The 14982-nt window shown below is 42.0% G+C and overlaps 1 protein-coding gene across 2 annotated transcripts in view; it reads left to right on the top strand.

The window, feature by feature from the left end:
* edil3b (EGF-like repeats and discoidin I-like domains 3b) overlaps positions 1 to 14982 on the top strand; it is a 125732-nt gene that overhangs the window by 64907 nt on the left and 45843 nt on the right. For both annotated transcript variants that reach the window (XM_042334474.1, XM_042334476.1), the window contains exon 5: positions 4915 to 5028. In XM_042334474.1, the coding sequence (XP_042190408.1) occupies positions 4915 to 5028 (114 nt within the window). The remainder of the gene's footprint in view (positions 1 to 4914; positions 5029 to 14982) is intronic.

A 14982-nucleotide genomic window follows, 5' to 3' on the forward strand; every position in this document is an offset into this window, starting at 1 on the left:
TTCAGCAGCTAAGAATGCAGAACACATCTCCCTCTTGATTGCCATGATTATCAGACATGGTGTCCGGTACATTCTTCATGTTTATTAGCACATTGTTTGCAGTGCTTCAGAGCAAATTGATGAACACCTTCAATAGGTGTGAGGTCTGACTATTTGAGTGATTGCAGAGGCAATAAATCTGGTTTATCTAGCAATAGACCCACCTTTCCACTTTTCATAACAAGGGGTTACCGGAATTTGTTGGAGATGAAATAGCACGCGATTGCTGGGATGCCAGTTTCCTTCTAGTTTCCTTATTTTCTCTCATAGCATAGATGATTCACAGCAAGATTGCAGTGGAACAGACGTTATTTTTAAACGCTCGGGTCACTTCCCTGCGTGAAGGACGATAAATAAATGCAAGTTGCTGTTGTTATTGCTTTGACTCTTTATGACTGAGGAAGACAATTTACTTGGTTATTCTGCTCCTCAACATCAACTAACCCATCAGCATCCCATCCAAGGATATTCTTTGTAAAGCATTTTGAGACGCTGCTCTTTGTGGAAAGGTGCCATATAAAGACAAGTTGTTATCTTTCAACTCAGATGGAATTGACAAAAAGACCACAAGGCTTCCTCATGATGGCACAGCTCTTGAGTAGCCCAGTTTAGAATGGGTTTCGAGATCTAGACCATCTTGTGTTGTAAAGGCTTCTAAACCAGAGTGGGAACATTTCTTGTAATTCTTGCTAAGTCTGCTGCTTCAACACATTTAGATGTGATGTGCCAGTCATTTTGTCACATTTGCTAACGCTACTAAATCAGGCACTCTCCCTCTTAGCATGCTGAGCGTCCATGTAGCTGCTATTTCTGCTATTTTTCAAACACACTGGAAACAGATAAGTCATTCATACCTGTGAACCCTGATGATACTATTATTTTAGTTTATCCATGACATTTGGAAATGAAGTAAATTGGCATCTTGGAAGCTTGAGAACACACCCCACGTTGTGTAGACTAATTGTTTCCAGTAACTAATGTGAAACGTCTTATTTCCATCTTTATTCCTTTATAAGTTCTCCGTGATGCAAATCCTAGAAAAAAAGCAACCGCTGGATAAGAGAAAACCACTTCTTGTGGTTTGATTCTTCACAAGTGTTTAAACATTGTTCAAATATTGCCAGATAAAAAAACTAATTGTTTGTGTGTGTGTGTGTGGTAGATACTGTCTGATTATTTACTTATTCAACCCTCTACAAAATGTTCAGTTTGGCTTCGTTTACAAGGGTTGAATAGTTTGCTACGATGGAGATTTATGGCTTCAATGCATTTCAAGTGGAGCTTTATCTATCCAGTCCAAAAAAAAATTAAATGTTCAGTGTTCCAGATGAAAAATCATGACATTTTTCTAAGTTGATAATTAAATACTGAGATAGGAACTGTTCAGTTGTGATAATATTATGTTGTGTTCTCTGCAGCTCTCCAGCTCTGAATAGGTCCAATTTGACAATAATTGCATTTGGAAGATCCTAAATGTAAAACAGACAGATTAAATGTGTCTTTTTTCTGTGTTAACCATAGCTTAAAAAGAGGGAAAAGCACAGCATGGAGTAAATGTTTAACTTTGAGTCGCATGACAGTAGACAGGTCTGATTTTAAAATTGCTGATCCTCTGTTGTACTGCCTTTCCACAGAGCTCAGGGTTTTTATTTGAATCCAACCATTTCCATCCATCTGTGCTTAGAGGATGGTGAAATCCCCAGCAATCATGCCCGATTGTCAGTCTTGTGTTTTCTATCGCTGCTTCTGAAAGCCAATTAAGATTTTTTTTATGGTAACTCAGTTTCAAAAATAGAATGAAACCCAATCACCTTTCATAACTGCATGTGAAACTGTATCTGGCCAACAGGAATTCTCTTCAGTTTCTCTGAGTGCATTGGCATTGAAAGCCCCAGATTGGGGTAATACTCTTGTACTGAACAAGGAAGTGATTTGAAAGTGATGGGGCATGTCTAGGAACACATTACCTGGCTTGACTCCATACAGTACTGGAAATCCTGAGCTCTGTGGAAGAGCAGCTTCAAACCTATAGCTCTTGATAGCTCTCATTTCATCTCAGAAACCCTGTGCTTTTTTTTTGCTTTAGTCCCTTCAACCACTACTTCACTTTTTAATACATTTTGGAATCAACCTGCCTCAGTTGGTACTGTAGCACTCTTGTCTCTGAGTCAGAAGATTGTCTGTTCAAGCCCCACATCAAGATTTTGAACTCACAGCCTATGTTGACACTCCGTTGCAGTGCTGGGGCAGTGTTACATTGATGGATGTGCCATCCTTCAGATGATACATAACACTGCTTGTTCAGGTGGAAGTTAAAGATCTAATGGTACTATTAAGAAAGAGAAGGGAGTTTCTTCCAGTGTCCTGGCCAACAGTCCCATAGATTAAATTGGTCATGGTTGTTTCTGGGACATTGCTCTAACTAAAAGCATTTGCCTACAAATTCATAATAATAGTAATCCTTGCATTTCATATAGCACCTTAACAGAGTAAGGAAACTTGCCAACTTTTCGCCCTGCTTAGAATTCAATTTGGGTCTCACTCCATCTTTGAATATTGGAATTATATTGTGTATCTTCTCAGTCTGTGCTTCAATATAATAACAACGTGCATTTATATAGTGCTTTCACATGAGTAGCTTCTCAGAGAGCTTAACAGTGGCAAAGCCTGATGGCGAGCTGATGAGAGGGGTGAAATGATGCAGGCCCGGTCAAAGATGAAGGTCTTAAGGTATGATCTGAAGATGGCCAAGGAAGGGGCACAGTGGAGGGATTGAGGCAGGTCCTCTCGCTTGAGAAACAAGTGCTCTAACCACTAAGCTACAGGACTCCAAATAGTCAGTACATTTTGCAGTAATAATAAATAATCCTTGCATTTGATACAATGCCATATCACGTCAACGAGACATCTCAAAGAACTTCACGGGATATATTGTAAAGTGGAGTGACTGTGTATTTTGTGGGCAGCCAGTTTCGTTGACCGCAATGTCCCACAAACAGTCATGGAGTGAGGGAACAAATTCATTTGAGGAATTTGTTGGTCAGAATACCCTGAGAATCTCCCTTCTGTTTTGAAATAGTGCCGTGGGATCTTTAATGTCTACCTGACCAGACAAACAGAACTTTAATTTAATGTCTCATCCAAAGGACGGCATCTCTGACAATGAAACACTTTCTCAGCACTGCATTGGAGTGTCAGTTTAGACTATGATTCCAAGTCTCGACGTGGGGCTTGAACCCACAACCTTCCAATTCAGAGGCTATCACTGTATCATGCTGGCATAGGAAATCTTGTGAAGTGCTTTAAGATGATTCAATCTCATGATAAGGAGCTATATCGAATGCTTAGGATTATTATATATTATGTCCTCACATATAGTCAGCTCTCCTGTGTTTTCCTGTGAGCAATTAATATTAAAAAGAAAATTGTTCCTAACTTCACCTACAAAATAGAATTTAAAGGGAAGGAAGTTCTTCCAATGTCCTGGCCAACAATCCCCAATAAAATTGGTCAGTCATTTCATTATTATTTAGAAAATAGCTTGATGCTGTGATGGGGGAGTTGTTGGGTGGATGTTCTGGAAGGATCCGATCAAATGGGCCAAAGGGCCTTTTCCTTTCAGTGGTTATTTATGGAACATTGCTGTGCCCAAATTGGCTGTCATGTTTGTGTACAAAATACCGCCACTACAATGTACAATAAGTTCTGTGAAATATTTTGAAACCTCCTCCTGACGTGAAAGGCACTGTACCAAGTGCAAGGATTATAATAATAATAATCCTTGCATTTGATATAGTGCTTTTCACTATTATCATCTAGATGATTTTACCAAGTGATTGTTTATTGCGGATTGCTTTGCTCTTGTGTCAGAAAAACCAAAATAGGAGAGGGCCGGGTAGCATCTCCCATATCAATGTCATTTATTAGCTTCAAGCAAAGGCATACAAAAGAAATCATTGCAGCAAATGAGCTGCTGCTGTCCCAATTCATTTCACAATGTTTGCCTGCAGATGCCTTAGGCGTTGGGTGATAATTACTGTCAGGATAGCAAAGCATCCATACTGTGTCACTTCATAGTGTCCAAATCACTAGAACAAATACTATACAACTCCAGCAGATTCGGGACAGCTAGTCTAAACAAATTGTCTCTGTAACGTTTCAGCTGACTAAAGGGAGATAACCTGGCACGTTGCAGCTGAGCCTGGGGAATTTGAGAAGAATTCAGTTTCGAAACAATTAACTAAAGTAAAAAATAGTTCATGGGGTGAACTATGTGGTGAAACGCTTTGATTAGATGATCAATTAAAGCAGAGCTGGCAGAGTGAAATTTTAAATTGAATTCTGCGCAGGTCAAGTGTGACCTCTTCTGATGGCTGTATGTCTGATCTGTTGCAACACAGAATTAATAAAGACTTCAGCACAAGTGTGTCAGTTGGCAACACTTTTGCTTCGTGAGTTCAAGGGCTATGTCTGGACTAAGAACCTTTATAGTCCAAGCTGAAGTTCCAATGTAGTGCTGTGGGTGTGCTGCATTTTTGTTGGTGCCATCCTTCAGATGAGATGCCAAGGTTCCATGGCGCTATACGGAAAGAGAAGGGAGTTCCTTCCAGGGTCCCAGCCAGCAATCTCCCAAATAAAATTGACATTTCACGTGGGTTTGTGGGACATTGCCGAAACAAATTGGCTACTATGTTTGCCTACAGAATTCATAGTCACTCTACTTCACAACATATCCTGTGAAGTGCTTTGGGATGTCTTCGAGATGTGAAAGATGCTATATAAAATATAAGCATTAAATGAATTGATATGTATTTTTGCTGTTTATATAAATCACATTGACTTGAATGCAACTTTTTTCTCCATTTGTCCCCACAGATATAAATGAATGTGAATTTGAACCCTGTAAAAATGGTGGAATTTGCACTGACTTGGTTGCAAACTATTCCTGCGAGTGTCCCGGAGAATTCATGGGCAGAAATTGCCAGTCCAGTGAGTATTGAAATATTCTGGGACTGCTTAAAATTCTCTAGTGCCTATTAATGTTGAGAAAAGGATGATTCAGTCAGTATCTTTAGTGTGACGTGCATTATTTTAATGTACTTCATTTAATTGCTGAACCACCAGTGAATTTTAAATTGTCTATGTGTTCAAATAAAGTTTAGAAAAGCTTATGCAACACAAAATTAGTTTGAGAAAGCTGTTGGAATTGTTTAACACCGTAACAGATTATTATTTGACTTTTACTTACAAGAGCAAAGTTGAAAGAAAACTAAAGCCTTAAATTAAACATGTTGTAGCTTAAGTAATGCAGTGCTCTATTTTATTTGACATAAAAATTAATACCACTTTACAGTGAAGGCATTATTCACTGATAGTGAAAATCAAAGCTTTCATTCCATAATCCATAATAGCAATACAGTACTCTTGAGATTGCTGGAAATTGTCAATTTCAAGCATAAAGTACTTAAATCTTTTAAGCAATTGTTATCTCTTCACCACTTAACACACTTATTTCTATTCAGTCACAGGCAACTCTCAGAAGCATAATGTGCATTTTGTTTAAGTATACAGTTAACTGTTCAACCGTGTTCCTCACTGATACTTGGTGGAATTTTGAAATACCAGGCTCTCTTCTGGTATAGCCAAGCCATTTTGCATCAGTTGTTTATGCACTCCAAACTCTGCATGCCCATCATCCCAGTCCTTACTAAGCTCCACAGGCTCCCGACAGATTGCCTTCAAGGTCACCCTCATCTATAAATCTGTTCACCGCCTAGCACCTCCCTATCTTTCTAATCTTCTCCTACCCCACTCTTCTGCTCTGTTCCGCTTACTTTGGCCTGCTTTGCATCTGCCACCCCCTCTGCACCACCTTCGGTAGCTGAAGGCTCAGTTACCGAACGTGGTGCAGAGTGGGGTGGCAGATGTTTCCCTGATTTCTAGAACTTTCCTCTGTCTATTCCTCCATCTCGGTCCCTCTCTATCTAAATCAAACCTAAAACGCTAGCTCATTGACCATGCCTATGTCACCTCTCTGTTTCCATTTGTTCACCATTCAACCCCGTCTTTATGAAACACTCCAAAACATGAAGAACGCTATATAAATGCAAGTTGTTGTTATGCTAGTAATACTTTTCTTTGGTTCTTCATTCAGTTTATTCCTTTTCCTATCCTCCTTTGTCCAGAAAATGTCACCTTATTCAAAAGTCCTAGATGTGAAATTTTATCAATTGAAAATCAACTATCCACTTATTTATTATAGCACCATCATCCTGATAGATTCATAACACATAATCTAGAGCTAATAAACCTATATTGACTACTCTCTGTATAGATCCTGTGCCATTCGGAAGAACTGCAGCAGGTCAAGCAGTTTTGCTCGTACTGACCTATAATTCAACTTGGGTCTCACTACGGCAACAACAACAACAACAACAAGATTCCATTTATAAAGCGCCTTTCACGTCAGGAGGACGTCCCAAGGCACTGCACAGTTGGGTCAGGACCCGAGCAGGGGGGAAATGGTCAGGGTGAGGGGAGGGAAGGGAGGGAGCGAGGAGGGGGAAATGGTCAGGGTGAGGGGAGGGAAGGGAGGGAGCGAGGAGGGGGAAGAGAGTTGAGAGGACAGCTGAAGGCACGGTCAAAGAGAAAGGTTTTGAGACCGGCCTTGAAGGAGGAGAGGGAGGAAGCAAGGCGAAGGCACTGGGGGATGGAGTTCCAGAGCCTGGGGGCTGAGAGGCTGAAGGCCCGACCACCGATGGTAGGGCGATTGGGGCGGGGGACGTGGAGCAGAGCAGAGCCGGAGGAACGGAGGGTACGGGCAGGTAGGTAGGGGGATAGTAGGTCAGAGAGGTAGGAGGGAGCAAGGCCGTGGATGGCCTTATAGGTGAGGATGAGGATCTTGAAATCAATCCTCTGGGGGATGGGGAGCCAGTGGAGGTGAGCGAGGGTGGGTGTCTTTGAATATTGGAATTATGTTGCATATCTTCTCATTCTCTGGTTCAATACAACAACAACTTGCACTTATATAGCGCTTTCACATGGGTAGCTTCTCAAAGCGCTTAACAGTGGCAGAGCTAGATGGGGAGCCGGTGAGAGGGGTGAAATGATGCAGGCCCGGTCAAAGACGAAGGTCTTCAGGTATGATCTGAAGATGGCCAAGGAGGGGACACAATGGAGGCATTGAGGCAGACAGTTCCAGAATCTCGGGCACAGTGGCTATATGCGCAGCTGCAGATGGTGGATTGGAAGAGATGAGTGTGTGTGCAGGAGGCCGGAGCCAGCTGAGTAAATGGAGTGGGCAGAGGAGTGGGGTGTAAGCAGCTCAGACAAGTGCGGAGGTTGCCAATGCTTGAAATGATTTGTGCGAGCGTGAGGATCTTGAAATCAATTCTTTCTGTAATTTGGAGCTGGGCAAGTACTGGGATGATGGGGTACAGAGTTTGACGGGGGTTAGGATATGGGTGGCAGATTTTTGCATTAATTGGATTTTATGTATGTTGGATATCACAAATCATTAATATTTCTGGTATGTTTAAGAACTATCTGCAGCTACGCTTTTATGGTTTTAGCTGGTTAAACTACAGTGAATACTCTTGGGTCCCCAAATCGCACTTAAATGTTGTGGGACTAGAAGTGTGTGAGGTTGTTCACAAGCTCCAGTTCAATCAGAACTCTGCAATCTGCATTCTCTCCCCAGAAGGCTTCCTGCAGCCCCCTCACCTCCTTCTCGACAAGCCTTTTAAGTTCTCACCTTTAAATGCCTCCATAGCTTTGCTCTCCCATTCTTTGTGATCTGTGATCCTACTCCCCTCTACTCTGCCAGCTCAGGCTTGCTTTATGTCCCCTCTGCCCATCATTGGTGGGTGAGCTTGCAACCACTTTGTCCCCTTTCTCTGGAACTCTGGCCTCACTCCTTCCCTTTCGGTTTTCAAATACTGTCGCTCCTTTCACCACCTCATCCGATTCCCCCTATCTCCCAAACTTTTCAAGTTCCCACTCTGCCTTTTCAACTTGAAAGGCAGTGTATAAATATAAGTTGTTGTCAGTGTAAGCAATTTGACAGCAGGTTCACGTGTTCTTTTAGAGCTTTTTAGTTTAATCTTGTAACTTGAATTCACACAAAACCGACTACTACTGGTACATAGGTAGTTTGGGACATATGTGCATGCGACCGCCAGGAAGGTGGAAGACAAACTAGATGGACTTTTTCTGTCTAGCATTTCTTATGTTCTTATCTTCTTATGCACTTGTTCAGTCATGGTCTGGAACCTCGCCGAGACTCACGTATAAAATGTTCGCCCATTAAATGATGCACGTCAAGAGAGGAAACTGATTGCTAGAAATTGATTCTCCATAAAGAAATTTTTAAATTTAAAAAAATCTTTTTTCACATGTTACATCTCCAAACCATAAAACGAGGTAAATAGGTAGGCAACTCTACTGCATGTTAGCTGTCACTTTGAGAGAGTATGATTCCTACTCATCGCCTCCACTCTGTCCTGACCAAAAAGAACTTCAACAACTCTTTGTTATCTTGACAAATTGACTACCTTTTTTCACACACATGGGACTGTGTTTCCACAGCTCTTTGGTTTTATCCTGCAGCTCCATTTGTCCATAAGGTCTCTGAATAATAGCACTCTGTTTTTTTGCTTTTTTGTTTTAGTTGAAAAGGGAGAGAATAACTCTACTGCAAAACTGATGCAGTTTTTCACTTGTTTTACCTCATTTGGGTTTTGCAGTGTATAATAATAATAATAATAATCCTTGCATTTGATATAGCGCTTTTCACGTCTTCTAGATGTCCCAAAGCGCTTCACAGAATATACTGTAAAATAAATTGACTGTATATTTGTGGGCGAACGCGGCAGCCAATTGCACACAGCAATGTCCCACAAACAATCGTAGATTGAAAATGACCAATTTATTATTGTTTTTTGTTTTGGAGGGATTATTATTAGGCGTGTGGAGTAAGGAAACTTGCCCAAGGTTTCGCCCTGCCTGGAATTGACCTCAGGTCTCTCGCTTGCAAAGCGAGTGCTCTAACCACTGAGCTACAGGACTCCACCTGTATGGGTCTTTTTATGGGAGTGCTGTGTGTTAGTGATGGTTTGTACAGATTGTTTTGTGTGGAAGGACACACGGGTCTGTGGATGTAGTGATTATGAAGCTTTGTATGTTTCCTTTCCCCCCCCACCCACCCCCACCAAGCTCTGGTGCTCCGTCAGCTGTGTGAAGCACTCTCGACATGAAAGGCTCTATATAAATTTAAATTGTATGTTGAAGAGTGAGCAGAGTTTGCTGGAAGCAAAATTGGATGAGACATATTATTGGGAGTAATTATAATAATAATCTGTGCATTTGTCAGCTAACTGTCAGCTATCGTAGCTGCTTTTCCGATCAGCTATGTAAAAAGGACATTTTTAGACAATTCTTTTCTTTCCTCCCTCCCAAATATTGAGCAGCATTAGTTAGGTAATGGTCTATGCCAAAACGGCCAGCACAGACACGATAGGGTGAATGGCCTTCTTCTTTGTTATTGTCAATTTCAATGGTTCTATGAGTTTACCAATCTCTGCCCTCATCTCAGAAACCCCACAACAGTATCCATCACTGTAATAGCGTAGCACAGTACCTCACATAATCTTTGAACGTGCTCGACATTCAGCTGTGTAAAGCACTCCCAACACATTAACCTATGTTACGCAAATGCAAGTTGTTGTTGCTGTTGTGACACTGAGCTATTTGTTGGTACAGCTGATTAAGTTGAATTTTGCCTTTGTTTGCACGAACTGTCACAGGCAAGATATATTCAACCCCAAATGTTGTTAATTACACCCTAACAAGTGCTCTCCACCATCGGCATCCAGCAAACTACAAATATTTCTGCCTAAAATTTTGTTTGTCTCATTATACAAAATCACCAGCATAATTTTTAATTTGTTACAGGGCATGTTCATTACAAAGTCAAAGCTATTCAGTGCAGCAGTGAGCTATGGCTTTTCATCATTTGTAAGAATAAAAGCTGCATAGATTAGCTACAAGAGCGGCAATTCAATTTTTAATGAAATATAAAACCAATTAATGTCAATTTCTAGTACTGGATTCTGTGATATTAGTTTTACTCCTGGAATATCAAGCCATTTGTATAATTGTGCTATTAAGCTGTATATTAACCAATAACTTAGTTAAGCCACTCACTCCAGTTTCACACAGGAGGGTTAACTCCTCACACTCCTCCTTGCCTCGCCTCACCGTATTGAGATGCTGTTCATCGCTGTAAAAATGAGTCATCTCAGAGCCCTTTTTGAAGACCTTTCTCAGCAACAAACATGTATGTGCCTCCTGCAACATAACAGAGGTCTGCTCTCTGCATTGGTTTTGTGCCAACGACTGCATTTATATCAGTAATAGACTTGCTAATACCTTAATGGATGAAAGACATTATCTGAGGCAGCACCTTATAGATTCCTGTCGGTGCATGTTTCTAACCAACCAGGAGGAATGCCTCACCACGCCTGAAGTCGGCTGCTTATTCACCAGCATAATGGGCTTGGCTCCTGGACAGGCACAGCTTTGCACACATTTACTGCTGAGAACAGTATGGACCCCCATCAGGACTCTATTTCAGTCTTCCAGAAACAAAGGCACTGAAGCTGATAACAGTATTTAGTTACTGAGCTGCTGGTAGAAGACAATTTCTTGATTCTCTATTTACCTAGCAGTAAGTAGGGATCCGGTTGTTAGTCGATTGGCGGATCGCTTTTACAAGGGTAATAATTCCTTAAAAAAAAATTGGTCACTCAATCCATGACCATTTGTGGGACACTGCTGTACACAATTGGCTGCTGGGTTTCGGCCACAAAGCTTACAGTCAATTCACTTTACTGTATATTGTGTGAAGCACTTTGAGATGTCTCTAAGACATGATAAGGTGCTATATCAAATGCAAGGATTATTATTATTAAGATAGGTACAGGTTAAACAACTCAATGGAAATTCCAATTTAGTATTCCAACACTATAAATGAGCCATTTGACCCATGAGAGTAAGCGTAGCCTATGCATCAATAAAAGGTGGAAAATGGGAATAAATCGCAACATTATTCATACCATATTTACTGATCCTGCCAAGAATCAAACCCAGGTCCTCTCGCTTGGGAGGCGAGTGCTCTAACCACTGAGGGCTCCAACCAATGAGGAAGGAATTAGGGTGGTTGAGATCTCTGATACTCACTGACTACCCACACAGAAAGAGTATATGAGGTACTTTGTGCTCAGGGCGACTGCTACCCATAGAATTGGTCTCAACAACAACATCTTGCATTTATATAGTGCTTTTCGCCCAGGTTGGATCATGTTGCTTTGTGGTATATTCTGTCGGAACACACACAATTATAACATTATTAACACCATAACGATAGGGGACCTTTCCTTATAAACATTTCCAGATTGTTCCTAAGGCATTTACAATAAGAAGGATGAGAAAAAAAAGTTAAAAGTCCAATATTTTAATTTTACTGTAATAAGTTTTCTTAAAATAACATCAGTTTATTTTGGCACTGTTTTATCTTTGAAATCGAATCACAAAAATAACAGCCACTATTGGCACTAAAATACAGTAACTGCCTTTTTTCATTGGATCATCTGCTTTCCATGGACCCATGCCAAGCTCCATTGGGCTATCTGCTTGTCTGTCAACCTGTCCAGCTCAATGTTATTTTATTGGACCATCCACCTGTCTATTCGCTCTGGATATCAGTACTGGCACAGAACACCCCAGTAACACGACACCCCTGGTTATAACATTACTCGAGCTTTTGTTAATTGGGATTTGCATAATATTAACCAAATTATAACATTATATGTCTATAACAATACACAAACTCAGATATGTACAAAACATGCCAAGCATGGCCTGGACCAGCTTCCAGTATAACATTATGCTGATTATATGTGGAGTCCTGTAGCTCAGTGATTATAGCACTTGCTTTGCAAGCGAGAGACCAGTGGTCGATTCCCGGCAGGGTGAAACCTTGGGCCGGTTTCCTTACTCCACGTGTCTGATAATAATCCCTCAAGAAAATTAAACAATAATAAATTGGCCACTTCAAACCACGCCTGTTTGTGGGACACTGCTGTGCGCAATTGGCTGCCGCATTTCACCCACAGTCAATTCACTTTACAGCATATTCTGTGAAGCACTTTGAGACGTCTAGAAGACGTGAAAAGTGCTATATCAAATGCAAGAATTATTATTATAATTATAACAATAGGCGATTTAATATTATACAAACTCAACCACAGTCAAAATATTTTGCAGAGAGGAGAGAAAATTGGAGTGAAAAAATGCACCAGAAATGATAGATCAAATAGAGTTAATGTAATGTGTCCATTTTAATTGTAGACTGAATTGTAAAGTCAATTCACGTTACAGTATATTCTGTGAAGCTCTTTGATATGACGCGAACACATGATAAGGTACTATATTAAATGCAAGGATTTTGGTAGTGTTATTATTTTACTAACATGTGTTCTTTACAGTTACATTAAACCCACAATGAAAAATGCACAACAACAACAAGATTCCATTTATAGAGCGCCTTTCACGTCGGGAGGACATCCCAAGGCGCTGGACAGTTGGGTCAGGATCCGAGCAGGGGGGAAATGGTCAGGTGAGGGGAGGGAAGGGAGGGAGCGAGCGAGGAGGGGGTAAAGAGTCGAGAGGGGAGCTGAAGGCACGGTCAAAGAGGTATCATGCTTCTAGTACTATTAATGCTTGAATGTTATTTTCTATTTAACACACCTGTAGCCTTTGCTGATCTCAACATATGTGCTATAGATTTGTAAACCAGTTAAATGTAAATCTGAACTATTGTTCAATCATAAAGCAGTCTGTTATACAAGTTGTGTAAACCATGGCTGTACAGCAGAATATTTAACACATCTGCAACTGATTTTTTTTCCCCAGGACTCCAAAACATGCGTTCATCTCATTCCTTACATAATCCTTCTGGACTTTAATACCCTGCCTGTTTCATATATAATTTTTCTTTAAGTTGCTTTCTATCCAAAGTATCCTGCTGTTATCACTTCCAGCAAATATTCTTGTTATCCTGACCTGACTCCTAGTCCTGGTTACTATTTGATTCTTTGGAACTTTTAAAGTATTGCGAAATATAGTAACACTGTCAATGTATTCCCCTTCCCCTCGCCTCCCTTCTCCCACCCTGACCCCAGCTCGGGTCTGAAATGCTGTACACTGTCCAGCACCTTGGGACGTCCTCGCGACGTGAAAGGCGCTATACAAATGTAATCTTGTTGTTGTTTGAGGATGAAACATAATGTGAAGAATTCATCCACTCTTAAAAATGTTTTGTCAGCCTCTAAAGTTTATTCAGTCACATTGGTGTGGGATTCTCTTCTGTTTCTTCACATTGTTTTTTTCAGAATACTTCCTTAGAAGTATTGGTGCAATCTACTTCCTTGAAAGTATTCTGAAAAACATTCTAACCTTTGTCTGTTTATTATCTGGATCTGCTCCCCATTTAATCTCTTCCCTAGAATATATATCTCCCATCTTTGAAGCTTGCTCTTGTTAAAGTCTTCTTGAATATAACTATTGTATTTTGAGGCTCAGGCGCTGACAGTATCACAATCCATGATTGCACATTTCACCTTATTAAGCCAGTCCAGAATCTTGGTGTCTTGTTTGACCCTCAATTATCCTTTCTACCCCACATCTGTGGCTTGATCCGCTCTGCCTTCTCCCACCTCCGCGACATCGTCTGGCTCCGCCACTGTCTCACACTGCAAGCCGCCAAAACTCTCATACATGCTTTCATTACATCGAGGCTTGACTATGCAAACTCATTGCTTATCGGCCTCCCCAACTCCTCCCTCCATAAACTGCAGATCATCCAGAACTCTGCAGCCCATATCCTCTCCCGCACCAGGCTCCGTGACCCTATCACCCCCATCCTCGTCTGCCTCCACTGGCTTCCCATTACACAGAGGATACAGTTCAAGATCCTGGTCCTCACCTTCAAAGCCCACCATGGTCTTGCTCCCCCCTTTGTCACCTCCTAACCCCTACCATCCTGCTTGCTCCCTCCGCTCAGTGGGCTCCAGCCTGCTTCTCGTCCCCTGCCTCGCTCACCCCAAAATTTGGCGGGCGTGCCTTCCGCCACTCTGCCCTCACCCTCTGGAACTCCATTCCGCAGTCAACTGCCTCGCCCCCTCCCTTGCCTCCTTCAAGACCCATCTCAAGACCCTCCTCTTCGATCGTGCTTTCAATCACCCTCCTTCCCCCCCGCCCTCCACGCTCCCCGATCCAGACCTCCAGCTCGGGTGCAAAACTCTGTCTGTCCAGAGCCTTGGGACATCCTCCTGATGTGAAGGCGCTATAACAAATGTAATGTTGTTGTTGTCACCACAGTGTTGAAATTCTCAAAATGCTTCACAAGATTTATTGTAACGTGTAGTAATTGCACTTTACCCGTCTCTGCCAATACCACTCCCCAAAAGCCGCTGAAACCCTGGTCCATGCCTTTGTCACCTCTCGGCTGGACTCTTAACGCCCTTCTCGCCGGTCACCCATCCATGACCATCCACAAAATCCAGATCATTCAAAATTCTGCCGCCCGCATTCTCACCCGCATGAAACTCCGCTCCCCGATCACCTCAGTCCTTGCCAGACTGCACTGACCGCCTCTCCCAGAGAGGATCGATTTCAAGATCCTCACTCTTGTATTCAAGTCCCTGCACTCCTCTGCACCCCCCTACCTCTCTGACCTCTCTCCTCAGCACAGTACCCGTTTCCTTCGTTCCTCCAGGTCTGGCCTCCTCCTTGTCCTCCGAGTCCTCCGCTCCACCCTCGGCAGCTGTGCCACTATGCCCGAGGCTCTGGAACTCCCTTCCTCACTCCTTTCACCTCGCTCCC

Source organism: Callorhinchus milii, unplaced genomic scaffold, assembly GCF_018977255.1.
Source record: "Callorhinchus milii isolate IMCB2004 unplaced genomic scaffold, IMCB_Cmil_1.0 Scaffold1, whole genome shotgun sequence".
Taxonomy (NCBI): Eukaryota; Metazoa; Chordata; class Chondrichthyes; order Chimaeriformes; family Callorhinchidae; genus Callorhinchus; species Callorhinchus milii.